The sequence below is a fragment of the Symphalangus syndactylus genome, chromosome 5, assembly GCF_028878055.3.
Source record: "Symphalangus syndactylus isolate Jambi chromosome 5, NHGRI_mSymSyn1-v2.1_pri, whole genome shotgun sequence".
Lineage (NCBI taxonomy): Eukaryota > Metazoa > Chordata > Mammalia > Primates > Hylobatidae > Symphalangus > Symphalangus syndactylus.
Window position 1 is genome coordinate 86,042,214 of NC_072427.2, and position 27,036 is coordinate 86,069,249.

Consider the following 27,036-nt stretch of genomic DNA (forward strand, 5'->3'; position numbering starts at 1 on the left):
TAGTGTGACTTATGAATATCAGAAAAAGTAGATTTTAGAGCAATAGAGATGAAGGAAGAAATGTATAAAGCTAAAAGAGTCAACCTACCAGGAAGCTGTAACAATTCTAAATTTGGATGAATCTAATTACATAGTTTAAATATAAAATTAAAAAATTAAAATAAAAAAATTAATGTTTTTTAATTTTTTTAACTGGCAGAGCTAAAAGTAGAAATAGAGAAAAGGGAAAATCATAGTGGGGGATGTTAATACACCTGTCAGTAACGTTAGGAAGGAAAAGAAAAATCATCTCCAAGTGGAAAGGGCTATTCTAAGTTTTGAGTAAAACACCGAAGCCGTTTAAAAAACTGATAAAACTAATTACATAAAAATTTTTAAATTGCAGGAGAGAAAACATTATAAACGAAGTCAAAAGACAGCAACATTGGAAACACATTTGCTATCCGTATATCAGAGAAACGGCTAATTTGCTTAATATCCAAAGAGCTCCCACAAGTTGTTAAGACCAATAACAGCAACATAACAGAAAATGAGCAAAGGATACAAAGGGACAATTGAAAGAAATATACATGGTTCTTAAATGTGAAGACATGCTCAGCCCCATTCAAAATGAGATGAAACAAATTTAATGGCCATATGATATCATTTTTTATATTGGAAAAAATGAAAACCATTGATGTTCCCAATATGGGTTGGCGAGGGTGTGGGCAAACTACCCAGATGACTTGCTGCTGGGCTGAGGATGGCTCCACAGCTTTGGCAGGCAGTTTGCTGCTACGCATCAAAATTCAAAACCTCACGCCTTTGAGCCTGAATCACTATGCAAGCATCCTATAGATACTCCTGGGTGGATACAAGGTATGTGCAAAGGTATCACAGCCATGAGACTGTCTAGACAGTGGGAGAAAGACTCTAGGGTGGCCCCATGTCCCTCGCCTCCTAGTGGTCATTGGCTGTGTGCCCCACACCCCTTGAGTGTGGGTGGGACTGTGACACGAGTATAGACACAAGGAGCACAGAGAGCGTGACGGGATGTGCATGGTCCCATTACATAAGGTCCTAATGCTCGTCTCAGGAGGACTCTATCTCCCTGGCTGGCTGTGAAAAAGCCAGCACATTGCGAGCTGCCCATTGAGGCCACATGGAAAGAGATTATGGCAGCCTCCAGTTGACAGCTGGTGAGAAACTGAGGCACTCCGTCCAAGAAGCTGCACGGAACTGAGTTCTGCCAACAATCACATGAGCTTGGAAGTGGATCCTTCTCCAATTGAACCTTCGGATGAGACACTCCAATACAGCCCTACAGAGACCCCAGTGTAACTGTGTCTGGACTCCTGACCCACCAAAACTGAGATGATAAATGTGTGTTATTTGAAACCACTAAGCTTGTGGTACTTTGTTACACAGCAATAGAAAATGAACGCACAGACCAGCATGGAATTCTATGCAGCTGTGAACAAGACAGAGATCATTATGTATTCATAGGAAAGGAGCTCCATGTTTTCAAAAACATAGTGGGTAGAGTATGACATGATTTGCATTTTAAAAATTTATGTATACAGAGGCATTCTATGTATGTACGTGTATGTACATATATGTTTACACATACACATAACAGACCGAGGTGATGTTTTGCTTTCCTGTCTCAGCTCTCATATGGTAAACAGGTGTCCTTGCTGTGTTCTCCTCAGTGCCGCGCGTTCCTCCACGATGCTGTGATCTTGTTGTTTAAAGTGCCCCAGTGCAGTGCTGCTGTGCTGCTGGGTGTCCGGAGCTAAGAAGGCTCCAGCACGTCTTACAGAGAAAACACGTGTTCGACCAACTTCATTCAGGCTCTGTAGGGCTGTTGGCTGGGGTTCAGTGTTGATAAATCAACTATAAAGATTCAATAAGGTGTCTTTAGACAGAAGCACTCATAAGACATGTCTATGCATTGATTGGATGATGAGAATGTTGTGATCAGAGGCTCATGAGACCATAACCCTGTACTTCTTGTAGGAGCAATGGTTATTCGGTGCTGGTGGAGACTGTATAGAACAGAACCTCTGGGAATAATGAGAATGGGCTGTGTGTGTGCATATATGGAAGAGGCAGACAGACAGAGACAGAGAGAGATGGAGAGATACAGAGAGAAAGAGAATAAATGGGTGAAAGTAGCCGCTTCCTGAGAAGAGAATTGGGCGACTGCTTGTGTTCACTTAAAAAAATCACCATCTGGCCGGGTGCGATGGCTCAGGCCTGTATTCCTAGCATGTTTGGGAGGCCAAGGTAGGTGGATCACTTGAGGTCAGGAGTTTGAGACCAGCCTGGTCAACATGGTGAAACCCTGTCTCTACTAAAAATACAAAAATTAGCCAGGCATGGTGGCTTATGCCTGTATTCCCAGCTACTCGGGAGGCTGAGGCAGGAGAATTGCTCCTGGTTCAAACCAGGAGGTGGAGGCTGCAGTGAGCTGAGATCGTACCACTGCACTCCAGCCTGGGCAACAGAGTGAGACTCCATCTCAAATAAATAAATAAATAAATAAATATAACAGATCTGTACGTTTGGAAAAAGAGAGGAGACTTTGTTTCTTCTAAAGGGGCACAGCCTGCAAGAAAGCCATCCTGCAGGCTGGGAAGCACAGCCTCTGGCCAAGCCCAGAGCCAGGAGGAGGGGCTGGGGCAGGAGCTCCACACTGACCAGGTTGGCTGAATACACACGTGCAATAGGTTGTGGAGGAATAGTGAATATTCACGAAGGAGGAACTGAACAAACATGCACGTAACATACGACCTGTTTTCACTCTGGGGTTGTGAGAAATACACTTACCTGTCCAAATCCAAAGAACGGACTTAGAGGCATGAAGAACAGTGAAAGTGAGACTTTAATGGCGGTCTTGCAAGATCAGGTGTCTGATGGGCAGGCACGCCCAGCACAGTTTCAACAAGCAATTTATCCCCTAGAGTGCAGGTCCCTCCCCCAGTTCCTCGCAGCCTGAGTACTATGGGGTCACAGGCTTCCTGGACATCACCTAAGTTTCATTATCCCCTTATAAGGTTACATCCGGTCCCCTTCCCCACTTTATGTTTTGATTTCTCAACGGCAAAAGTTTCTTTCCTTTTATGTGTTAGCCATCCGCCACTTTTTCTTCCTCCCCTCTGACTTCTGTGAGTCTTATCATTCTTCCCAGATGTCTGTACTATGTGGCTTGTCACATCTGCAAGGTTGCTGCCTGGACCTCCCAGGGCCTGTTTTCTGAATATGGACCACTTGAAATGTGCTTCTTACAGGGTAGAGTCTTAACATGTCGGTGTATCGCAATGAGGCCCTAAACCTCAGAGGTCTTCTCAGGACACAAAGGCACTCAAGTGCACAGCCTCTGTAAACCGGCTGGAACCGGTCCATGGTTGGGGGTCCCTTATCAGGAGGAGGTTCCTGAAGTCAGTCTCCTGCCCAATCAGAGCTTTGGTCATGGCTGTGGAACGTGGTCAGTTGGCGTCTGCGGGTGGATGGGCTGCAGTCGTTTGAATCTTGCTCATCCTCATCGTGGGGCCAGTGCGTGTTTAGCCGCTGCAGAAAAAGAAGCAGCTGTGGCGTGAGAGCAGAGTCTGTCCTCTCAGTGTAGGGTACACAGCTCGACCCTTGCCTGGCGTGGCCTGAGGTCCTGTTTGTAATTCGATATCTTATTGCCACAGAGTCTGTTCTGTGGGTCTTACAGTCTCTATTTTAACTTTAATGCTGGGCAGTGGTTGTGTCTAAACCCTAAAGGGAAGGGGTGTAACGAGGCATGTCTGACCTCCCTTCCTGTCATGCAGGAATTCAGTTTTTCGGGGTCCCCATGGCCAAGATGGGGTCCATTTAGTCAGTTGAGGGGCTTAGGATTTTATGTTTAGTTTACACTGGCAATGGGGTTGCAGTGAGATGAACTTCTCATGGGCCCATTTTGTGTCTTCTGTGCGGGTTCTTTGGACAGATGTCCCTTAATTTTAAGGTGGTGACACTAAGAGGCCTAGCACAGGGCTTAGAAGACAGGGCTGGGAAATGGGCCCAGCAGGAGGCTGGGTGGGGGCTGACGGGCAGCGTCGGAGAAGCAGAGCACACAGAGAAGCCACTCCAGGTGGGGACGAGGGCTGCTGACCACCCGCTGCTCAGCACGGTTACTCTGCAGCTTCAGAACCCAAAACCACAGCCCAGAAGGCTGTCATGCTGTCCAAGCAGGGAGGGGCCGAGCCCACCATTCTTGCCCTGGAACACACAGGTCCTGCTGCCTCCAAAACACAAAGACGAGGTGGGCACGAAACAGGGCAGGAGGTGCAGAGGCTGTGGGGATGAGAAGTCATCCAGAGCTCAGAGCCAAGAGGTCTGGGCACAGTTACAGCTGCCCCCCCATGCCATGGCCCTGGGCAGGTCAATGAAGGCTCCTGGGCCCCAGGTTGTTCCTCAGAAGATGGCCACAGTCCTGTGTCCCGTGATGGGGGAAGGACCACGCTGGATGAGGAGTTTTCACCACAAGAACCTTCCTAAGGCGGCTTCCTGCAGAGGGACTCCGTGTCCCGGGGCTGCTGGGGCCAGGGCTGGACGATGCCCATGCCTGTGGCTCTTCCAGCTCCCAGAACCCAGCTGGGACCAGGCCCAGCCCAATTCCTGCCCCCAGGGATCCACATGGGATGGAACACAGCCCAGATGTGATGGGAGATTTATGAGCTGGGCCACATCACAGGCAAACAAACACCCCTAATCCCGGCAGACTCCAGCTCTCAGCAACACGGAAGGGGAAGCTGTGGGCCCGGGGACAACAAGGCTGGGGGGAATAAAAGCCCGAGAGCCTCGGCACCTCACAGGCTCACTTCCTCATCCACTCACTCCCTCACCCTCCGCCAGTTCAACACCAGCATGGCAGCGTCCACCACGTCCATCTGCTCCAGCAACCTGAGCTACAGCAGCCGCGTCTGCCTTCCTGGTTCCTGTGACTCTTGCTCCGACTCCTGGCAGGTGGTCGACTCCCCAGAGAGCTGCTGTGAGCCCCCCTGCTGCTCCCCCAGCTGCTGCGCCCCGGCCCCCTGCCTGACCCTGGTCTGCACCCCAGTGAACTGTGTGTCCAGCTCCTGCTGCCAGGCGGCCTGTGAGCCCAGCCCCTGCCAATCAGGCTGCACCAGCTCCTGCACACCCTCATGCTGCCAGCAGTCTAGCTGCCAGCCGGCTTGCTGCACCTCCTCCTCCTGCCAGCAGGCCTGCCGTGTGCCTGTCTGCTGCAAGCCTGTGTGCTGCATGCCCACCTGCTCTGAGGATTCCTCTTCATGCTGCCAGCAGTCTAGCTGCCAGCCAGCTTGCTGTGCCTCTTCCTCCTGCCAGCAGTCCTGCTGTGTGCCTGTTTGCTACAAGCCCGTGTGCTATGTGCCCACCTGTTCTGAGGATTCCTCTTCATGCTGCCAGCAGTCTAGCTGCCGGCCAGCTTGCTGCACCTCCTCCCCCTGCCAGCAGGCCTGCTGTGTGCCCCTCTGCTCTGGGGCTTCCACTTCATGCTGCCAGCAGTCTAGCTGCCAGCCAGCTTGCTGCACCACCTCCTGCTGCAGACCCTCCTCCTCTGTGTCCCTCCTCTGCAGCCCCGTGTGCAAGTCCACCTGCTACGTGCCCGTCCCCTCCTGCTGTGCCTCTGCCTCCTCCTGCCAGCCCAGCTGCTGCCGCCCAGTCTCCTGCGTGTCCCTCCTCTGCCGCCCCGTGTGCTCCCGCCCCGCCTGCTACAGCCTCTGCTCTGGCCAGAAGTCCAGCTGCTGACAGCCCTGGATGTCATCCAGAGTCCCTTCCCACCAGGGGCTGACCTCCCAGCTGCCTCAGCCAGCTCTGCCCTCTCTGGCTTTGACACCCTCAGAAGATGGGGCAGGCTTTTTGTCTCAGGGACCAGGATGCTCCCCCAGTCCTTTCCAGATGCCGGCTGCATGAGGAACCCCAGCTGCTCCCCCAGACCCAAGTTCTGCAGAACTAACCCCCAGCAGGCCTGGTTCCACCCTGGGCAGCACCCCCTCTAGTTCTAATAAAGCCGCCTCTGTCTCACACCAACCTCTGTCCTGTCTGTGGACCCCCGGGGGGCACAGGGTGAGGTGGGAAGTGATGCCACCCGTGACTGCAGGGAGAGTCCTGACCCCCAGCAGGCCTGGCTCCACCCCTCTGTCTCTGTCGACCTTCCATCCTGTCTGTGGACCCCCGAGGGGCATGGGATGAGGCAGGAAGCAATGCCACCTGGTGCTGGCCTCTGTGAACCCTGAAGGCCAGTCTCCCTCTTAGCCCTGTGGGCCCCCAACCCCAGCACGTGGCCCCCCGGCCCATCTTAGGGAAGCTGCCTCTGGAATTAAGGCCAGGAGTTTTGGGACAAAGTGGACCCTGGCAGCAGCTCTGGGCCCCTGAGCCACATTCACCCTCCCCACTCTGTGGCTGCCCCCTAGGCCTGAGGTAGCCCACCCGGGGCCTGGCTCCAGCCAGCAGCCTCACCCCTCCTGTTGCCCTTGGGGAGACCAGCTATGGACCACAGTGCCCGTCCCTGCAGCCCTCGCCTCCTCCACAGTAAGACATGGGGACCACGCCCTCCCCCAGGACTCTAGCCCTGCAGCCCAGTATTCATGGGGTTCTGGAATACCCATTGCTCAGGCATCGCTGGCGAGAGCACAGATGGGCAGGGACCATGGCACCCACTAACCAAGCCTGCGGGCGCCCCTGCCCCACGCAGCCTCGCCTAGAGATTCAGGGTCCTGGCTCCTTCCTGATCCCGTGGTCCTGGACTCTAACCCCGAGGACCCTGTCCCCACACCCCCAGCCTCCCAGGTCTCTCCCAGACAGCCTTCGGCTCTGCCTGCCACCCTCTGCTCTGGCACTCAGACGTGGTCCAGGATGCCGCGTTGGGCGAGTGGTACGAGCCGCGCACTCTTTCTGCCAGGTCGCTGTGCGCATTTGAGAGCCCAGGTCTGGCTCCTGCCCCAGAGAATGACCCTTGCATGTCAATGCCAGAGGCCGCCAGCCCCAGCACCAGGACCTCCCAGAGTCTCAGCCCACTGAGCTCCCTGTGGTCAGCACAGCCACCTCCCTCACTCCTCTCAAGGCAGACCACCCAGGACAGCCAGCAGCAGCCGTCCCCAGGGCCAGAGGCCAAGCTGACACAGCCTTGTCCACCACCTTAGAAGCAAAGCCAGGTCCCCACGAAGGGACAAATGAGGGCCTCCAGGGGCAGAGATGTTTGCTTCCTGCCCTGGTTCTCTGGGCAGCTGGCAGGGGCCGAGCCTTCATCCTTGGGCTCCAGGACCATCCTGGGGAGGGGCTCCCCACTCATGCATGTCTGAGCCCCACCCACCTCACTGTGCCCACTGATGGCTACAGGGTCAGAACAGAGAGCCAGGTGGAGGGCCCGGGGCAGGTTCTCTGACCTCCTCCATGTTTGTCATTGTCCCCACCTGCCCTCGTCTGAGGCACCGACAGGACCCAGCCTGTCTGGCCATCCCCAGGGAGGACACCTCCTGGTGGGGGAGTCTCACCTCTGACCCCTGCTCTGGGTCCTCATTCGATGTGTCTTCTGCTTCATCAGAGCTTCAACTCCCAGTGAAAGCACCTTGGAAAACCGTCCCTCAAAATGGTCACTCACAAAGTGACCCTGTGATCCTGCCACTCCAGTTCTAGGCATCTACCTCAGAGGAATGAAACAAATGTCCACACACAGATTTGTGCACCCATATACACAGCATGACTGACAGCAGCTAGAGACTGGTGTACCCATGTACACAGCATGACTGACAGCAGCCAGAGACTGGTGTACCCATGTACACAGCATGACTGATAGCAGCCAAGAAGTGGAAGGAGCCTAAATGTCCATCAGAGGACAAAGCAAAACACAGCCCATCCACACAAGCAAAATGTGGCCCATTCCCATGGGGAATATTATTCAGCCATGAAAAGGAATCCAATACTGACACAGGCTACACCATGCATGAGCCTTGAAAGCAGATGCTCAGTGACAGCCCACATGTGGTGACATTCTATTTGGGTTTTTTATTTTTCAGTTTTATTTTATATTTTATTTAGGTTATTGGGGAATGGGTGGTGTTTGGTTCATGGATTAGTAATTTAGTGTTGATTTGTGAGATTTTGGTGCACCTATCATTCGAGCAGTATACACTGCACCCTATTTGTAGTTTTTTATCCCTCACCCCCTTCCTACCCTTTCCCCCTGAGTCCCCAAAGTCCACTGTGTCATTCTTATGCCTTTGTATCTTCATAGCTTAGCTCCCACTTATGAGTGAGAACATATGATGTTTGGTTTTCCATTCCTGAGTTACTTCACTTAGAATAATAATCTCCAATCTCATCCAGGTCTCTGTGAATGCCATTGATTCATTTCTTTTTATTACTGAGTAGTATTCCATCATATATATGTATATATATATATATATATATATATATATATATATATATATATCAGTTTCTTTATCCAATCACTGATTGATGGGAATTTGGGTTGGTTCCACATTTTTGCAATTGCGAATTGTGCTGCTATAAACATGTCTGTGCAAGTATCTTTTTTGTATAATGACTTCTTTTCCTCTGGGTAGATACCCAGTAGTGGATTTGCTGGATCAAATGGTAGTTCTACTTTTAGTTCTTTAAGGAATCTCCACACTGTATTCCACAGTGGTTGTACTAGTTTAAATTCCCACCAGGAGTGTAGAAGTGTTCCCTTTTCACCACATCCATGCCACCATCTATTATTTTTTGATTTTTTGATGATGGCCATTCTGGCAGGAGTAAGGTGGTATCTCATTGTGGTTTTGATCTGCATTTCCTTCATCATTAGTGATGTTGAGCATTTCTTCATATGCTTGTTGGCCATTTGTACATCTTCTTTGGAGAATTGTCCATTCATGTCCTTAGCCCACTTTTTGATGGGATTGTTTGTTTTTTTATTGATAATTTGTTTGAGTTTGTTGTAGGTTCTGGATATTAGTCCTTTGTCAGATGTATAGATTGTGAAGATTTTCTCCCACTCTGTGGGTTGTCTGTTTACTCTGCTGACTGTTCCTTTTGCCGTGCAAAAGCTCTTTAGTTTAATTAAGTCCCAGCTATTTATGTCTGTTTTTATTGCATTTGCTTTTAGGTTTTTGGTCATGAAATCCTTGCCTAAGCCAATATCTAGAAGGGGTTTTTCATGTTATATTCTAGAATTTTAATAGTTTCAGGTCTTAGATTTAAGTCCTTAATCCATCTTGAGTTGATTTTTGTATAAGGTGAGAGATGAAGATCCAGTTTCATTCTCCTATATGTGGCTTGCCAATTATCCCAGGACCATTTGTTGAATAGAGTGTCCTTTCCCCACTTTATGTTTCTGTTTGCTTTGTCAAAGATCAGTTGGCGGTAAGTATTTGGGTTTATTTCTGGGTTCTCTATTCTGTTCCATTGGTCTATGTGCCTATTTTTATACCAATGCTGTTTTGGTGACTGTGGCCTTATAGTATAGTTCGAAATCATGTAATGTGACACCTCCAGATTTGTTCTTTTTGCTTAGTCTTGCTTTGGCTATGCGAGCCCTTTTTTGGTTCCATATGAATTATAGAATTTTTTTTTGTAATTCTGTGATGAATGATGGTGGTATTTTGATGGGAATTGCATTGAATTGCTTTTGGCACTATGGTCATTTTCACAGTATTGATTCTACCCATCCATGAGCATGGGATGTGTTTCCATTTGTTTGTGTTGTCTGTGATTTATTTTCGCAGTGCTTTGTAGTTTTCCTTGTAGAGGTCTTTCACCTCCTTGGTTAGGTATATTCCTGAGTATTTTATTTTTTTGCAGCTATTGTAAAAGGGATTGTGTTCTTGATTTGATTCTCGGCTTAGTCGCTGTTGGTGTATAGGAGAGCTACTGATTTGTGTACATTAATTTTGTATTTGGAAACTTTGCCGAATTCTTTTATCAGTTCTAGGAGCTTTTTGCAGGAGTCTTTGGGGTTTTCTAGGTGTACGATCATATCATCAACAAACAGCGACAGTTTGACTTCCTCTGTACCGATTTGGATGCCTTTTATTTCTTTCTCTTGTCTGATTGCTCTGGCTAGGACTTCCAGTACTATGTTGAAGAGAAGTGGTGAGAGTGGGCATCCCTATCTTTTTCCAGTTCTCAGAGGGAGTGCTTTCAACTTCTCCCCATTCAGTGTTATGTCGGCTGTGGGTTTGTCGTAGATGGCTTTTATTACATTGAGGTATGTCCCTTGTATGTTGATTTTGCTGAGAGTTTTAATCATAGAGATGCTGGATTTTGTCGAAAGCTTTTTCTGCATCTATTGATCATGGGATTTTTGTTTTTAATTCTGTTTACGTGGTGTTGAATTGTGAATGTTAAACCATCCCTGCATCCTGGTATGAAACCTGGTGGGATTCTATTTGTGTGAAAGGCTCAGAATGGGCAAATCTACAGAGAAAGAAAGTAGATGAGTAGGTGCCTGAGGCTGGGGGAGGGGCACATGGGGAGCGATGCTGATTGGTGTGGTTTTTTGGAGAAGGGAATGTTCTAAAATTATATATTGGTGATGGCTGAGAAACACTGGGAATATGCTAAAAACAAATGGATTATGTCCTTGCAGCAGGTGAGCTTCATGGCTTGTGAATTTTCTCTTGGTAAATTTTTTTAAAAGCCTAAGCCCTCTGTTTGGGCTGGCCACTCGCCAATGCCTCCACCTCCCCTTCATCCAAATAAAAATGAATGGTGCCAGAACAGTGATAGAAAACAGGCATACCATCCGCAGACCAGGTCAGTAAGGATTTTCTGGGACAGACAAGACAAAAAGATCAGGTTTTCTTGACTGTAAAATTCAACAGAAAGAAAGGCAGAAGCAGGACTGAAGACAAATGGCTTTTCCCAGAGACCCTGACACAGGGACAGCACATGAGGACAGCCATGGGCACTCAGGCATCTTTAACTGAGGGTTGAGTTCTAAAGAAGAACCGCCTGGTGCCCTGAGTCCAGCAGGAGAGCCAGGCAGGGCAGGGGTGGCCCAGGAGGCTCCCAGCCTGGGTCCTAGGATGGAGAGGAAGAGACCATACCCCAGGAAGTTCTGGATGCCAAAATGAACCAAAGCCACTGTACTCAGCCAGCGGCAGACAAGGCCCCATCCTGAGAGCCCCAGTGTCAGCTCTGTGAGAAGAACACATGTGTCTACGTGCAGAGAACCTTTCGGCAATGAAAGCCAGTTTAGACCCCCACTTAAAAATGTGAACAACAACTAAGGGTCCTCAGACGCATGAGGAAATCACAGCATGACAGAGAAGCAAAATCTAAACAAACAATAATGCATGAAACAAAGAGGCCGTTACTCCATGAAACAAGAATAGAGTGCTACCAAAAAGGAGAAGGAGAAGAAAGGAAAACACCTTGGGTTCCTGGAGATGGAAATCGTGACACGCCAAACATATGGAATTCAATGACAGTCCTCATAACAGACCCTGAAGGCAGAAGAGCTGATACCATGACCCCCAGTTCAGAAAATGACTGAAACCCAATGCAGAAGGACAAAGAAATGAAGCCAAGAAAAGCCTGAGGTCTAAGGGAGATGAACCCAGGAGACCCAGGGTCTGTGATCCTAACGAGGATCACAGTGGGGAGAGAAGCCAAGAATGGAAGAAAATCATCAAACCCATGTGGGAATAAAAGTTCCTTGACCTAAAAGAAGATGGACCGAGGGCACGAACACAGCTGATGACAGTGACTAGGGAGGGGTCTGGTGAAATGAATGAAGTACAAGAAGGAGAGAATAGTGCCAGGTTCTGGAGAGAGGAAAAGCTTCACAAGATTAAAGTTATGCAAATCTGAGAGACATTGGTGGCCCAGCCTCTACTAAGGTGGAGGGAAGAAATTCCGCACCTAGACTCTGCTGTGGCGGGCGTCAGCGGGAGGGCTGCTCTTAAACAACAGGGATCCGGAAAGTTTACCACCCACGAGGCTTTCTGAAACTTTTACTCAACAATCTCCAACAAGAAGGAACACAACCCCCTCTTTTCAAATGTCCACAAAAATCCGCAGATGCTCATCAAGGGAAATCTAAAGAAAATAAAAATACAGTCTAATAAAAATAAGCAGACATGAAAGATCGAAAAAGAAACATGCCCACAGATTCAGAGATTTTTGTTTTTATGTAAAAGAAAGTAGCATGGGTATGTTTATCCTAAAATTTGAAAATATAAATGAAATGTACTGTGTTCAAAAAAATATAAATTACCAACACTGAATAACAAAATGAAAATTTTAATACAATGGTGTCCAGGAAAATATGGAAATGGTATTGAAAGATATTCTTCAGAAGGCAGACTCGGATGTTTTAAAGGTTTATATCATCAGCCTTCAATATAAGACCTTCCTGTGATACTTGAAATATTCTAGAGCTCAGAAGAAGCCAGAGATCTTCTGGATTCCTCTAGTAAGACTGGTGACACCCTGCTGCCAAAACCAGGAACAATTGTGTGTGTGAGAGAGAGAGGGAGAGAGAGGACCGTAAATCGATCCCATTTAAAAAGATAAAGTAAGAGATTCTATGTGCCTACGCTAAAGAAAACCTAAGCTGTTACAGCCATTATGGAAGACAGTATCAAAGCTCCTCAGCGAATTAAAAATAGAACTACCATGTGGTGAGCAATCTTGTATATACAAGACAAATTAAAGCCAGATCTCAAAGAGAGACCTGCACTCCCAGGTTAACTGCAGCACTATTCACAACAACCAAGATATGGAAGCAACATAAGTGCCCATCAGCAGATGAGTGAATAAAGAAAATGTGGTGTATATGCACGATAGAATACGATTCAGCCATAGAAAGGAGGGAGATCCTGTTGTTTGCGGCAACATGGATGAACCTGCAGACACTATGCTAGGTGAAGTGACCCAGGCCACAGAAAGACAAATACTGCAGACCTCGCTTATATGTGGAATCTAAAAAAGCCAAGCTCGGCAAAGCAGAGAGTAGAGTAGGGGTTCACAGGGGCGGGGGGTGCAGGGAGTTTTCATTTTTTATCACTCTTTAAATATCCTTTCAGCGATTATTAATACAGGTGTGCAAGAACTGTGTGCTTAATCCACTTTGATGCTGATGACAGGATACAGCTTCAGCTGTGCAGGATGAGTCAGTTCTGGAAACCTCATGTGCAGCACGGGGACAGTTGACTAACACAGAATGTGACTCAGTAACACTGAGATCTGCTAGGACAGTCCATCTTAAATGTCTCATCACAAAATAAAGGTAACTGCATGGGTGATGGACATATTAATTAGCTTGACTGTGGTAATCATCACACAATGTGTACATGTATCAAGACGTCATGTTGTACATCCTGAATTTATATAATTCTTGTTTGTCAGTTATATCTCAATAAAGCTGGGGAAAAAGGGATAATGAGCCATTATCAAGTAATGTATATCTTAGATCGCAAGTTACAAAGGGTATCATTATACTCATAAAATAGAAGCAGAAAAGCCACTGGAACTCTCAGTAGATTAATACACACACATTCACACACACACACACACATATATGAACAAACTCACTCCTTCTTTAAAAGCCTGAGGCAAAATTCTTGGTAAACTAGAGTGGAAAAACACTGCATGCACGAGACCAATGCTGTGCTACAAACCAGCAAACACCGGCTTAGTGCGGAGCTGCGAGAGGCGCTTCTGTTAACTTTGGAAACAAGACCTGAGGGCTGCTGTCATCACGTCTCCAGCGTTGTGCTGGGCAGCCAGCCACGATGAAAGGGAGTCAAATGAAACAAAAGACTACGTTCTGGAAAAGAAGAATCCAAATGTGTGTTACCTGCAGAAGACACGGCCGTGGGCCACCCTGCCCTCCAGACTCACATCCCCTCCCAGCACCTCCCTCCCCGAGCCAGGGCCATTTAATCCCTGCAGCTCAGCTCACTCAGATCCCCAGAGTGTCTGCTTGATTTAAGAAATGATGTGATCTGGCCGGGTGCAGTGGCTCACACCTGTAATCCCGGCACTTTGGGAGACCGAAACGGACGGATCACTTGAGGCCACAAGTCCGAGACCAGCCTGGCCAACATGGCCAAACCCATCTCTACTAAAAATACAAAAAAAAAAAAAAGGAAAGAAAAATAGCTGGATGTGGTGGCCCACACCTGTAATCTCAGCTACTCGGGAGGCTGAGGGAGGAGAATCGCTTGAACCCGGGAGGTGGGGGCTGCAGCACCACTGCACTCCAGCCTGGGTGATAGAGTGAGACTACGTAACAAAAAAAAAAAAAAAAAGAAAGAAAGAAATTGGTGTGATCATTCGATTGTCCATGGAAACTGCCGTGGTGGCCCCCAGTGAAAAGTTCCATGATCCAAAAAGACACGTCTCCACTGAGTGCAGGGCGTGGACTTAGATCAGGCACACTGAGACCCTGCAGGTGTTGTGAGCACAGCAATGATTGTGGAAAGACACTTTGGACAGTGACGGGTGGTCCAGACACCAGCAGAAGGGAGCAACAGAGGACATGGATCACAAATAGGAATAAAGAGACGAGGAATCACCACACTCATTCAATTAAGGAGGCTGCCAGAGACAGCGGTGGGAAAACTAAAGCAAATTATCATACAGGCCCCAGGGCTTGTCCCAGAAGCCATGTCAGCCTTACCACAGCCCGCTGGCTCAGGACCACCTCCCTCCCTGCCTGCCTGCCACTCGGGAAGCACGCATTTTTCTGGGAGCTGTGTGACGGAACCGAGCCATTTATGGCCGTGAGGGAAAGGAGTGAGAGCTCGCGGTTGTCGGGTTCACTGCCGGCCAGCTGTCCTCTTTCAAGGTTACTTATCTTCTCTCAGCATTTCTGCAACTGTCAAAATGGGCTGCAGAGTCACCCCTCACACGGTGGCTGATGTGGAGACCGCACCTGCACCGTGCATGTCTGTAGCACACCCGCTAATATGATGTCATCCTAGCCTTCCTGGCTTTCCTGTCATTTCCTGAAAGGAGCATCGAGTCCTTCAGTCCCAGAAAGTGGGTTAAGCACACAGTTCTTGCACAACCTCTACTAATAATCACTGAAAGGATATTCAAAGAGTTATAAAAAATAAAATCAAAATTGTCTAACAAAAAGGGAGGCTCTTTAAAATCCTTTATATATTTGTAGAAAAGGAAAACAGATGGAAACAAATTACAATGTAAACTGGATCAGGACCCCAATGCCCTAGAATAAAATAGTCTTTTACTCAGAAAATCAAATGACCCACCACCAATGAGCAGAGCTTAACTGATGTCCAGTGAAACAAGGGGAAAACGTTTAAATGCTCAACATAACATCATTACAGTGAGCCAAAAACGTATTTCATTCATCGCGAGACAAAAATCAGAGTCACAAAAGGAAACACCTCAAGAGATAAGAGTTATTTTTAAGAGCGCAAAACACTTCCTGATCCTCCACATTGAAAGGCTTAATGAATTCTAACCACAGAAAGTAAAATAATGCATACACATAGAAACAAAACAAGAATAAAAAGAAAACCAAATGTTCCCAGAGAGATAAAAAACAGAGAGAGAGAGACAAACTATAAAAAATGACAAATGACCAACCTCAGTCTCTCATCAGCAACGCCAGACACTACAGAAAAATGGTGACACAGGTTCATCATTTTGAGAAAACAGATTTTTTAATGGGTTCATCATTTTGAGAAAACAGATTTTTTAACGGGTTCATCATTTTGAGAAAACAGATTTTTTAACGGGTTCATCACTTTGAGAAAGCAGATTTTTTATTATTATTTATAATAGTAATTCTGATTTAAAACTAGAATTATATACCCAGCTAAACTATCATATAAGTGTGAGGGTAAAGTTGAGTACATTTTTAGGCAAGAAAGAAATCTTAAAATGTATGTCCTAAAATCACCATATGTGGAAAAGTACTTGATCTGTCACCATGAGGAAATAAAAATGGAGAAAACCCAGAGCGCAGCTTCAAATAAAACAGAGAGAGGCCTCTGAGGGTGGCATGGAAGAGCTGAAGAGACAAGGATAAAGCACAGATCCACCAGATACCGAATCTCTGAGCATTCCCCTTACGAGGCACGAGGGGTTGAAGGGAGGGCCACTTAGCTTCGTCTTACCCTCTGTGCCAGTTGCATTTTATAAGAAATGCATGGCCGGGCGCGGTGGCTCACGCTTGTAATCCCAGCACTTTGGGAGGCCGAGGCGGGTGGATCACGAAGTCAGGAGATCGAGACCACAGTGAAACCCCGTCTCTACTAAAAATACAAAAAAATTAGCCGGGCGTGGTAGCGGGCGCCTGTAGTCCCAGCTACTCGGAGAGGCTGAGGCAGGAGAATGGCGTGAACCCGGGAGGCGGAGCTTGCAGTGAGCCGAGATCGGGCCAGTGCACTCCAGCCTGGGTGACAGAGCGAGACTCCATCTCAAAAAAAAAAAAAAAAAAAAAAGAAATGCATATTTTTCTACCTATTTATATTTTAATTTGCTAAAAGTAATAAAATATATCCAATCAGTCCAAACACAGGATCAGTGAAACTAGAATTCCTCCCTTTAGAGAAGTCTTCAGCTCTAAAACCTCTACTCAACAAAAGTTTGCTTGAAATATTTTCCACCACATTTCTGGGGCTAAAATAAGAACCGATGAAGAAACAGAGCCCTGCGACATACACACAAGTTTAATGAGGGAAAAACAAACAGAGATAAACCAGCATGAATGACGCATCTCCAGCCACCAGCTGTAAACATCAACAAGGAAGAGAAGCTTGTGGAGCCTCCTGTCGGGACAACACACGCCAGGGAGGGATTTAAAAGCCCCACAGCCCTGAGCACCTCACTCACTCACTCACTCACTCACTCACACCTCCCCCAGCTCCCGGCTCACCTCCTCCCCACCCCAGCATGGCGGCGTCCACCATGTCCGTCTGCTCCAGCACTTGCTCCGACTCCTGGCCAGTGGACGACTGCCCAGAGAGCTGCTGTGAGCCCCCCTGCTGCACCCCCAGCTGCTGCGCTCCGGCCCCCTGCCTGACCCTGGTGTGCACCCCAGTGAGCTGTGTGTCCAGCCCCTGCTGCCAGGCGGCCTGTGAGCCCAGCCCCTGCCAATCAGGCTGTACCAGCTCCTGCACGCCCTCGTGCTGCCAGCAGTCTAGCTGCCAGCCAGCTTGCTGCACCTCCTCCCCCTGCCAGCAGGCCTGCTGTGTGCCTGTCTGCTGCAAGCCCGTCTGCTGCAAGCCTATGTGTTGTGTGTCCACCTGCTCTGAGGATTCCTCTTCATGCTGCCAGCAGTCTAGCTGCCAGCCAGCTTGCTGCACCTCCTCCCCCTGCCAGCAGGCCTGCTGTGTGCCCATCTGCTGCAAGCCTGTGTGCTGTGTGCCCACCTGCTCTGAGGATTCCTCTTTATCCTGCCAGCAGTCTAGCTGCCAGCCGGCTTGCTGCACCTCCTCCCAAAGCCAGCAGGCCTGCTATGTGCCCGTCTGTTGCAAGCCTGTCTGCTGCAAACCCGTCTGCTGTGTGCCCGTCTGCTCTGGGGCTTCCACTTCATGCTGCCAGCAGTCTAGCTGCCAGCTGGCTTGCCGCACCACCTCCTGCTGCAGACCCTTCTCCTCCGTGTCCCTCCTCTGCCACCCCGTGTGCAGGCCTGCATGCTGTGTGCCCATCTCCTCCTGCTGTGCCCCTGCCTCCTCCAGCCAGGTCAGCTGCTGCCGCCCAGCCTCCTGCGTGTCCCTCCTCTGCCGCCCCGCGTGCTCCCGCCCAGCCTGCTGAGGCCTCGGCTCAGGCCAGGAGTCCAGCTGCTGACGGGCACATCCCCCAGGGCCAACTGGTCCTGACCCGGGTTAGGAGGTTGCCCCCACCTGGGACGGGGCCGCCATGTGCTGAGGTGACCTCCCCTTCTTTGCTCCCAGGAGCCTGCATCCTCGCTGCTCCCCAGCTCCTGCCTCCCAGCAGATGCCCACCTGCCTGCTGGGTCCCCTGTCCTCCCTCCCAGCTTCTCTGCTCTGGGTCACTTGGCCTCGACTTGAACCTGTCAGCACCTCCTCCTGCTCCCCAATAAACTCTCCTTGGTCACCTGATTCTCTTTTCCTGTTGTGCTCCTGGGGACACATGGTTTTGAGCTCACATTGGTCTCTAGCCATGACTGTTTCTATGAATGAGTGACTTAACCTAGAAGTCACAGGGGACAGTGTCCTAATTCCTCCAGGGAGGTCACCAGGCGGGACTCACGGCCCCGCCCAGGAAGGCTCAGTCCCGGCTCAGCCTCCATGCCCGGGTCTTCCTGAGCCTCGTCATTGGCTGCCGTGCCCTGGGCTGTGGGGCTCTCCAGGCCCTAGGACCATCCCACCCACTGTCCCACCTGGGAGAGCCCGCCCTGCAGGGTCACTTTCCAGGAAGCTGGCCTGGAGTCCCGGCACCACAGCCTCCAGGCCTGGTCACCCTCCCTGTGTGCCGCCCGCCCGAGGGTTCTGCCCGTTTAGCAGCAACGCAAGGGGAGAGTGAGGGGCTGCTGCACCTGCACAGGAGACAAGGGACTTGATGAGAACAAAAGCATCAGGGAGTGGGCGGATGGATGCACAGGATTCCCCAAAACCCGGGCGCTGCCCCACATCCTCCTCTGGGGGCACCAGGTTCCACATGGACTTTCAGGACCCAGAGTCCGCGCCTGCAGGGCTATGCGTCAGGCCCCTCTTAGGTGAGGTTGACATGGGCGACACTGGAGGGCACAGGTGGACAAGGCCCAGCTGAGAGCTAGGGGATTTTCTAGGGGGATGGCCTTCCAGGAGCTGCAATGGTGGCTGGAACTGTTTTAGTAAGTAGGCAACTGTCCCCAATGGGTAAATTTTCAGTTACCCTCCCTGCAAAGCCATCTCAGGGCCAAGGCGTGGCTGTTCCTCCATGAGTCCCCCTCTCATCCCCGGAGACTGTGTCCATGGCCAGAGCCCACAAAGGGAGTCCCTGCCACCCGTGAGGCCTCAGCCTCCGTCCCCTAATCCCTAGCACCCTCGCTGACGCTGTGTCTACCCCCACAGTTTTCTGGAAAAGTTTGGGTTAGATTGGTATTATTTCTCCCCTAAATGCTTGGTAGAATTCAATAGCAAAGCCATTCGGGATTGGCATTGTCTTTGTGGGAAGGGTTTTAATTATGAATCCAATCTCTTCAATTGATAGAGGGCTATTCAGATTTTCTATTTCTTCTTGTATCCCTTTTCACAAATGATATATTTCCAGTCATTTGCCTATTTCATCTAAGCTGTTGAATGTATTGACATAGAGTTGTTTGCATTATTTCTTTGGTTTCCTTTAAATATCTACAGATTCTGTAGTGGCAACCTTTATTCATTCCTGATGTGTTAGTTCATTTTCACGGTGCTAATAAAGACATACCCAAGACTGGGCAATTTACAAAAGAAAGCGGTTTAATGGACTCATAGTTCCACATGGCTGGGGAGACCTCACAATCATGGTGGAAGGTGAAAGGCACAATTCACATGGTGGCAGACAAGAGAAGAGAGCTTGTGCAGGGAAACTCCCCCGTATAAAACCATCAGATCTCGTGAGACTTACTTACTATCATGAGAACAGCACAGGAAAGACCCACCCCCATGATTCAATTACCTCCCACCAGGTCCCTCCCACAACATGTGAGAATTCAAGATGAGATCTGGGTGGGGACACAGCCAAACCATAACACCTGATATTGGTAATTTATTTGTTCTCTTGTTTTATAATGACCAGTAAAGTTAGAAATTTGCCAATTTCATTGGTCTATTAAAAAAACTAGGTTTGGTTTTATTTATTTCCCTGTTTGTCCACTTTCTATTTGGTAGGTGATATGGTTGATACGTGTCCCCTCCCAATCTCATGGTGAACCATGATCCCGTGTTGGAGGCAGCGCCTGGTGGGAGGTGATTGGGTCATGGGGACGGCTCCCTCATGAGTGGCTTGGTGCCACCCCCACAATAATGAGTGAAGTCTTGCTCTGTTACTTCATGGAGGGCTGGTTGTTTACAAGAGCCTGGCACTCCCTCCTCTCTGTCTTTCTTGCTCCCCTCACACCATGTGATGCCTGCTCCCTGTCCACTTTCCACCATGAGTAAAGCTTCCTGAGACCTCAGCAGAAGCTAAGCAGGTGCCATGCTTGTACAGCCTGTAGAACCAGGAGCCAGATAACCATGGGCCTTTCCTTATAAAGTGCCCAGTCTCGGGTGTTCCTTTACAGCAGTGCAAAATGGACAAACACAGTGGAGTTTTAAAATTCTCGATTATTTTATTATTTCTAGTTATTTTTGGGTTCCACATATGCTGCTTTAGCTTCTTAAGCTGGAAGCTCAGATAATTGATTTTAGGCCTTCTTCTCTAATAAAGCAAATTACTATGCATTTTCCTCTACATGCTTTGTTAGCTGCATCCCACAAGTATTGAGATGTGGTGATTTCATTTTCATTTTACTCCAGATATTTCATAATTTCCATTGTCATTTCTATTTTTACTCATAGATCTTAAAGTGTGTTATTTAATTTCCAAGTATGTGGCAGTTTTCTAAATGTCTTTCTGTTAATGATTTCCAATTCTGTGTGGTCAAGCAGCACAGTCAGCCCTCCTGTCATTTCATCCCTCCTGAGGACACTGAGACTTGCTCTCAGGCCTCTCCGGTGGTTTATGTTGGTGGATGTTCCATGTGCACTTTAAACAACATGCAGCCCGTTGTTGCTGGATAGGATATTGTATAAATATCCCTTAAGTCATCTTGGTTTATGGTGGTTTCTCAGCTTTTCTATACACCTCCTAGAAAATGACTTTCTGAAGACAGAGTGAGGTTTGGTAAAGACACAAAGGACCTCAACCAGCAGTGTTCTCAGCTCACGTGAAGGGAAACAGCACTGTAGTTTAATGAAGCCTCTTCCACAGAGTCCCCCTTCTCTGGAGTTATTTTTAACTCTCTGGTTCCATGGGTTGCAATCAACACATTGAGCTGTGTTGCTGAAAACCATGGGCATATTCACCCATGAGGTGTGCCCCCTTACCCACCCTGGGACATCCGTATGTCTGTTCACCCATGAGGTGCCCACTCTCACCCACCCTGGCACATCCGTGTGTCTGTTCACCTGTGAGGTGCCCACTCTCACCCACCCTGGCACATCCATGTGTCTGTTTACCTGTGAGGTGCCCACTCTCACCTGCCCTGGGATATCCATGTGTCTGTTCACCCGTGAGGTGCCCACCCTCACCCACCCTGGCACATTTGTGCATCTGTTCACCTGTGAGGTGCCCACTCTCACCCAGCCTGGCACATCCGTGTGTCTGTTCACCCATAAGGTTCATGCTCTCACCTACCCTGGGACGTCCGTGTGTCTGTTCACCCGTGAGTTATGCACTCCCTTCCACTCCGGGACTGTGACTCCGTGTGGCCAGTGCTCTGAGTCTGTCCTCACAACTCCACCTCCACTGCAGCTGAGTTCCTGGGCCACTCTCTGACACCTGTGCATGGAAATTCTTTCTGATCTTATCATCATTGCTTTATGAGCATGTTTTGTAATCATTGGAATAGTTGGCACTTCTTCCAGTGGTTACAACACATCATTATTCCACATACAATTTTTAAAGACTTCTTAAAATACCCAAAACTCCTCAGACCATCCTGCTGTGGCCAGTCTGCTGGCCCTGGGCTCACTGTGGTCACACGTGCTCTGTCTGTCATTCTTGCCGCTCCATTTGGAAACCTGAAAGAGGGAGTCCTACTTCCCTGACCTTAGAGAGGCCGGAGGGTCGAGGAGACGATTCTGCTCACACAGGGTGGAAGCGACAGAGACCCGATTCCAATCGCCTGCCTGTGTTCCTCCCACCATGCCAGTAATGTCTGCACAGGGCACAAGAGGTTTTAGGCAATGTCGATGAAGACTACTGATTTTGAAGCTAGGGAGGCATTTGGACATGCTCTGGGCATCATGGCGCTAGAAGACACCATTCTAATTTGACAACTATTGTGCAGAAGAAAGATAATTTGAAAAGCAAATCAGCAAAAAGAACTATGACGTGACTAAAAACACAGGAGGGTTAGGGACAAACCCAAGGGCCTGAAATGGCCAAAGGGCTGCAAGGCTCCCCCCTGCCCATGTACGTCTAGCCTGGACCCCTGGGAACCACACACCCGTGGGCACAGGAAAACACTCAGGGGCCTGAAGGACAGCAGAGGGTTGTGCACAAAGGCGAAAACCATGGCCATGACTCCAGCCAAGGCCTTAATCGACACACCTGGATGCCAGCGCCATTGCAGTCTCAGGGCCTTTATTGGTCAGTTTGAGGGCGTCCAGAGAAGGCTCTGGGGCTCTGAGCCAGGAGGACAGAGACCTCACGGGTCAAGGCTGAGCTGACCCTCATGAGAGGTGGGAGATATGGAGGGGAGGCCACTGCCATGGGAACTTTCTAGAAGCGCCTCCTCCCACCCCTCCACCCCCTCCCCCCCTCAAGAGGGCTGCAGCATTGCGTATACACATTCAGTTCTTCCATTGTCCAGCTCAATAGCAGACACCAGGAAACGGTCAAAGTGCAGGAACAATTCAGGACGTGACTATCAGCTTTCAGGTGGGACCGGAGCCTGGCTGGCACTGGGGGGCGTGTCCATCAGCAACTGGGCTTCTGACCTGAGCGGAGGTCTCAGCAGGCCAGGCGGGAGCACACGGGGCGGCAGAGGAGGGACACACAGGAGTCAGGGCGGCAGCAGCTGGGTTGGCAGAAGGAGGTGGGGGCACAGCGGGAAGGGACAGGCATGCAGCAGGCAGACCTGCACATGGGGCGGCAGAGGAGGGACACGGAGGAGGAGGGTCTGCAGCAGGAGGTGGTGCAGCAAGCTGGCTGGCAGCTAGACTGCTGGCAGCATGAAGAGGAAGCCCCAGAGCAGATGGGCACACAGCTCACCACAGGCTTGCAGCAGACAGGCACGCAGCAGCCCTGCTGGCTTTGGGAGGAGGTGCAGCAAGCTGGCTGGCAGCTAGACTGCTGGCAGCACAGAGAGGAAGCCCCAGAGCAGATGGGCACAGAGCAGACAGGCTTGCAGCACACAGGCTTGCAGCAGACGGGCACACAGCAAACCTGCTGGCAGGAGGAGGAGGTGCAGCAAGCCGGCTGGCAGCTAGACTGCTGGCAGCATGAAGAAGAATCCTCAGAGCAGGTGGGCCCACAGCACAAAGGCTTGCAGCAAATGGGCACGCAGCAGGCCTGCTGGCAGGGGGAGGAGGTGCAGCAAGCCGGCTGGCAGCTAGACTGCTGGCAGCATGAGGGCGTGCAGGAGCTGGTGCAGCCTGATTGGCAGGGGCTGGGCTCACAGGTCACCTGGCAGCAGGGGCTGGACACACAGCTCACTGGGGTGCAGACCAGGGTCAGGCAGGGGGCCGGGGTGCAGCAGCTGGGGGCGCAGCAGGGGGGCTCGCAGCAGCTCTCTGGGCAGTCGTCCAGCTGCCAGGAGTCGGAGCAGGAGTCACAGGAACCAGGAAGGCAGACGCGGCTGCTGTAGCTCAGGTCGCTGGAGCCCACGGACATGGTGGATGCTGCTGTGCTGGGGGTTGAGCTGGGGGAGATGGGAGGGAGTGGGGGAGGGAGGGAGTGAGGTGCTCGGGTTTGTGGGGCTTTTATATCCCTCCCTGGCGCGTGTTGTCCAGACAAGAGGCTCAGCAAGCCCTCCCTTCCTTGTTGGGGTGTACAGCCAGCTCCAGGAGAATAAACAGTAGCTGTGTTTTTGTTTTCCAAGAGCTGTTGCTCAGTTTACAAAACTTGGAATTGACCTGGGGCGCGTGTGCGTGTTTTAGACTCAGGAGGAAGAGCTGAGGTGCAGTTCGGGCTGTGCTGCTTTGCTCACCAGGCTCACGTGGAGGGTGGCGTGGTCCGTGTGTGTGCCGGGCTACGGGGAGTGGGTGCCTGCGGGTGGCTCTGCCGTGTGTGTGCCGGGCTACGGGGAGTGGGTGCCTGCGGGTGGCTCTGCCGTGTGTGTGCCGGGCTACGGGGAATGGGTGCCTGCGGGTGGCTCTGCTGGGCCTTGGTTTTCTAGGCTGCTGAACAAGATCATGTGCCTCTGTGATTCAAAGCTTAGGGAGAGAGGTTCGTTTGGGTTCTAAATAAAGATAATGTGAGTCATGATTTGCATGCTGTAATGTATTCCTTTCCTTGGGCTGCCATGACAAACAGTACCACAAACTGGCTGGTCACACAACAGAAATTCCGTGTCTCATGGTTTTGGAAGCCAGAAGTCTGAGATCGAGGTGTGGGCAGTGGACAGCGTGGGCTCCTTCCGAGGCTGCGAGGGGCACTGTCTCACCTCGCTCCCCTCACTCCTGTGGGCTGCTGCTATCTTTGGGGTCCTTGGCTTACAGTGGCCTCACCTGAGCTCTGCCTTTATCTTCACACAGCTTCTCCGTGTGTGTGTGTGTGTGTGTGTGTGTGTGTGTGTCTAAATCTCCCCTTTTTATAAGGACACAAAGCATATTGCAGTAGGGCCCATCCTAACAGCCTCCTCTTAACTTGATCACCTACAAAGACCCTATTTCCGTATAGGGTCACATTCACATGTACCAGGGGTCAGGAGTTCGGCACCTTTTGAGGGACACAATTCAATCCACAGCAAGCAGACACAATGGCAGAACCTGGGATGAGGAGGTGGGCACGGGAGCAGAACCCGGGATTGGAAGGCAGGCACAGCAGAAGCGTTTCTCATGGACTTGGGCCTGGGGCAGGTGGAGCATGGGGGGTGGCGAGGGTAGCACAGGACAGCAGGTGCCCAGCACTGGGCACTCAGCAGCCTTTGCTTGTGAGGTGTGGCTTGACCTCGTGGAATGGTTTTAGGGAATAGTGGCTGAAAAGCAGAGTTCACATCGCCCTTCACCAGCTTCCCGACGCCACCACAAGTCGGTTCCCAGCTCTGAGAAAGCAGCGCTGGTCTGTTTCTTCTCACCCAGGATGGGCTTTAGGCAGGTGCACCGGCTTCCCGTGGGTCCTGCTCAGGACCCCACATGGCGTTAGCTGAAAGGTCTCCTCGGCTTCTCTGGTTTATGACGGTTGCCCAGTCTCTCCTTGGCCTCAGCGACCTTGACTGGTTGGGTGTTTCGTAGAATGCCCCTCCGTGTGGACTCGCTTGAGGTTTCCTTGGGGTCAGGGTAGGCATCGTGTTGGGGGAGGAATCCCACAGGAGCAGTGCACGTGGGGTACGGAGGTGACATGGCTGCATCCCATCCCTCGCGGTGCTGCCGTTTCCCTCTGTAATTGGTCACGTCTGAGACTTGGCAGCTGTCCTGCGTCTGCCCAGGCGTCTGCCCGGTAGTGTTGGTGCCCCTCTGGGGGCCTGGCCCGCGCAGTCCCTGTGGGGCTCTCTTGAGGATTCTCCTCCCTGCCTTGTTCCTTCCACACTTACTAATTGAAACTCTCCTGGGAGGAGGAGCTGTCCTGCTCTTCTGTGTGTCTATTTGCTTCCTTATTTATTTAACTAGGTGTGAACTAAAGAATGTTTATCTATTACTTGAGCTATAATCCAATACGATCACTATGTATTTTGTGATTGCAGTGGTTCCAACCTCGGCACTCAAGTTCTTTCGTTTTGGCCCTGGTGCCCTTTCAACACACTGTCCCTCCCCGACCTTTCTTACTTTTGGGTCCAAGTTCATCTCAGATTTGCCCTGCTTCATCCCTGGAATCAGACGCTTCTCTAGGAAGCCCTGCTCCCTCTTGGTGGACGAAGGCACTTAGAAACCAAAATCTGGAGCAAGGTGTGCTCACACCACTGGGGTGTTGCTTTCCCAGCCCTCCCAGGAGACAGAGCAAGGAGGCCAGCATGTGCATTAACACCCACCTGATCTTAGAGGGAAGGGTTTCCCCACTAAGAATCGTGTTGGCCCTGGTTTTTCCAGACTAGTGTTATCTGGTCTGAAATGTTCCCTTCTAGGCTGGATGTGGTGGCTCATGCCTGTAATTCCAACACTTTGGGAGGCCAAGGCGGAAGGATTCTTTAAGGCCAAGAGTTTGAGATCAGCCTGGGCAACATAGCCAGACCCCATGTCTACAACGTATTGTCCTTTTTACATGTTGCTGGATTGTATTTGCTAATATTTTATTGAGGATTTTGGTTGGTCTGTAGTTTTCTCTTATTGCAATGCCTTTGCCTGGTTTGGTAACACTGCCTTCATGAAAAGAGTTGGTGAGTGTTTTCTCCTATTCTGTCTTCTGAAAGAGATGATGTAGAATTGACATTTTTTCTTCTTTAAAGGATTGGTAGTATTTTCCAGGAAACTGTAGTTTTTCTGTGTTGGAAGGTGTCCTTTATTAGATATTGGACCTCCCAGTTATCTTTTCTTCTTTAATGAGTTCTGGTATTTGTGCCTATCAAGGAATTGGTCCACATTATCTGAGGTTTTGATAAACAACACGTGGTGTTGTTTATGGCGTTCCCTTATCAGCCTTTTAATTTCTGACAATTGTTTAGCAATATCCCCTTTTGTTCTCCATATTGTTTATCAATTTGATTGATCTCAAAGAACCAGCTTGGGTTTAATCAATTTCCTCTATTTTCCTTTTGTTTTTAATTGCGTGGACTCCTGCCCCATCCTTCCCTTTGCTTGCTGTGGGTTCCATTTCCTCGTCTTTCTCTAGTTTCTCAAAGCAAAGCTCCTATGTTGGATTCAATACGTTTCTTCTTTTCAAAGCAGCGCTCGGTTCCCTCCTTCTCCATCCTCGGTGGCTGTACCCGGCCTGTGCCTGAGGCTGTGAACGAGCTTGTCTCTGCAGCCCCTTCTGTAATTCCATAATTCCTGGCTTCTGGACCCATGTCGCGCCGATGATAGAGTCAAGGAGGATGCCCCACAAGGTGGCTGTGACGGCGGGTCAACCTCCAGAGGCCCCCACCCAGCACGGCCGAGGCTGTGTCGGGGACTCATCTGCCCTTGGGTGTCCACTCCCAGGAGGCTGAGAGGCACACAAGACTGCAGGCGTGGGGTCCGGAGCCAGGAAGAGGCTATTTTAATTCAACAGTGGAGGGAGAGGCTCTTGCTGGGATGGGCAGGATTCTGTTTCCTGATT

At 50.0% G+C, this 27,036-nt stretch overlaps 4 protein-coding genes across 10 annotated transcripts in view; 3 read left to right on the forward strand and 1 right to left on the reverse strand.

Moving 5' to 3' along the window:
- TSPEAR (thrombospondin type laminin G domain and EAR repeats) overlaps window positions 1–27,036 on the forward strand; it is a 194,705-nt gene that overhangs the window by 94,290 nt on the left and 73,379 nt on the right. The gene's annotated exons all lie outside the window — the stretch shown is intronic.
- On the forward strand, window positions 4,862–5,777 carry LOC129483084 (keratin-associated protein 10-3-like). 5 transcript variants are annotated; one of them, XM_055279905.2, is made up of 3 exons: window positions 4,876–5,257; window positions 5,339–5,367; window positions 5,464–5,757. In XM_055279905.2, exons 1-3 carry the CDS (start codon window positions 4,876–4,878, stop codon window positions 5,755–5,757), a joined length of 705 nt encoding a protein of 234 aa, XP_055135880.2. The 5 variants fall into 5 exon arrangements, with proteins under 5 accessions (XP_055135878.2, XP_055135880.2, XP_063496577.1 ...); XM_063640507.1 differs by having other exon boundaries at window positions 4,876–5,067; window positions 5,098–5,367; XM_055279903.2 differs by having other exon boundaries at window positions 4,862–5,367; window positions 5,464–5,777.
- LOC134731292 (keratin-associated protein 10-3-like) lies at window positions 16,885–17,748 on the forward strand. 2 transcript variants are annotated; one of them, XM_063640508.1, is made up of 2 exons: window positions 16,885–17,205; window positions 17,317–17,748. In XM_063640508.1, exons 1-2 carry the CDS (start codon window positions 16,885–16,887, stop codon window positions 17,746–17,748), a joined length of 753 nt encoding a protein of 250 aa, XP_063496578.1. The 2 variants fall into 2 exon arrangements, with proteins under 2 accessions (XP_063496578.1, XP_063496579.1); XM_063640509.1 differs by having other exon boundaries at window positions 17,443–17,748.
- On the reverse strand, window positions 22,636–23,520 carry LOC129483089 (keratin-associated protein 10-12-like). 2 transcript variants are annotated; one of them, XM_055279915.2, is made up of 3 exons: window positions 23,341–23,520; window positions 23,197–23,310; window positions 22,636–23,070 (listed from the first exon to the last, which is right to left on the reverse strand). In XM_055279915.2, exons 1-3 carry the CDS (start codon window positions 23,515–23,517, stop codon window positions 22,636–22,638), a joined length of 726 nt encoding a protein of 241 aa, XP_055135890.2. In that variant the 5' UTR covers window positions 23,518–23,520. The 2 variants fall into 2 exon arrangements, with proteins under 2 accessions (XP_055135890.2, XP_055135889.2); XM_055279914.2 differs by having other exon boundaries at window positions 23,197–23,517.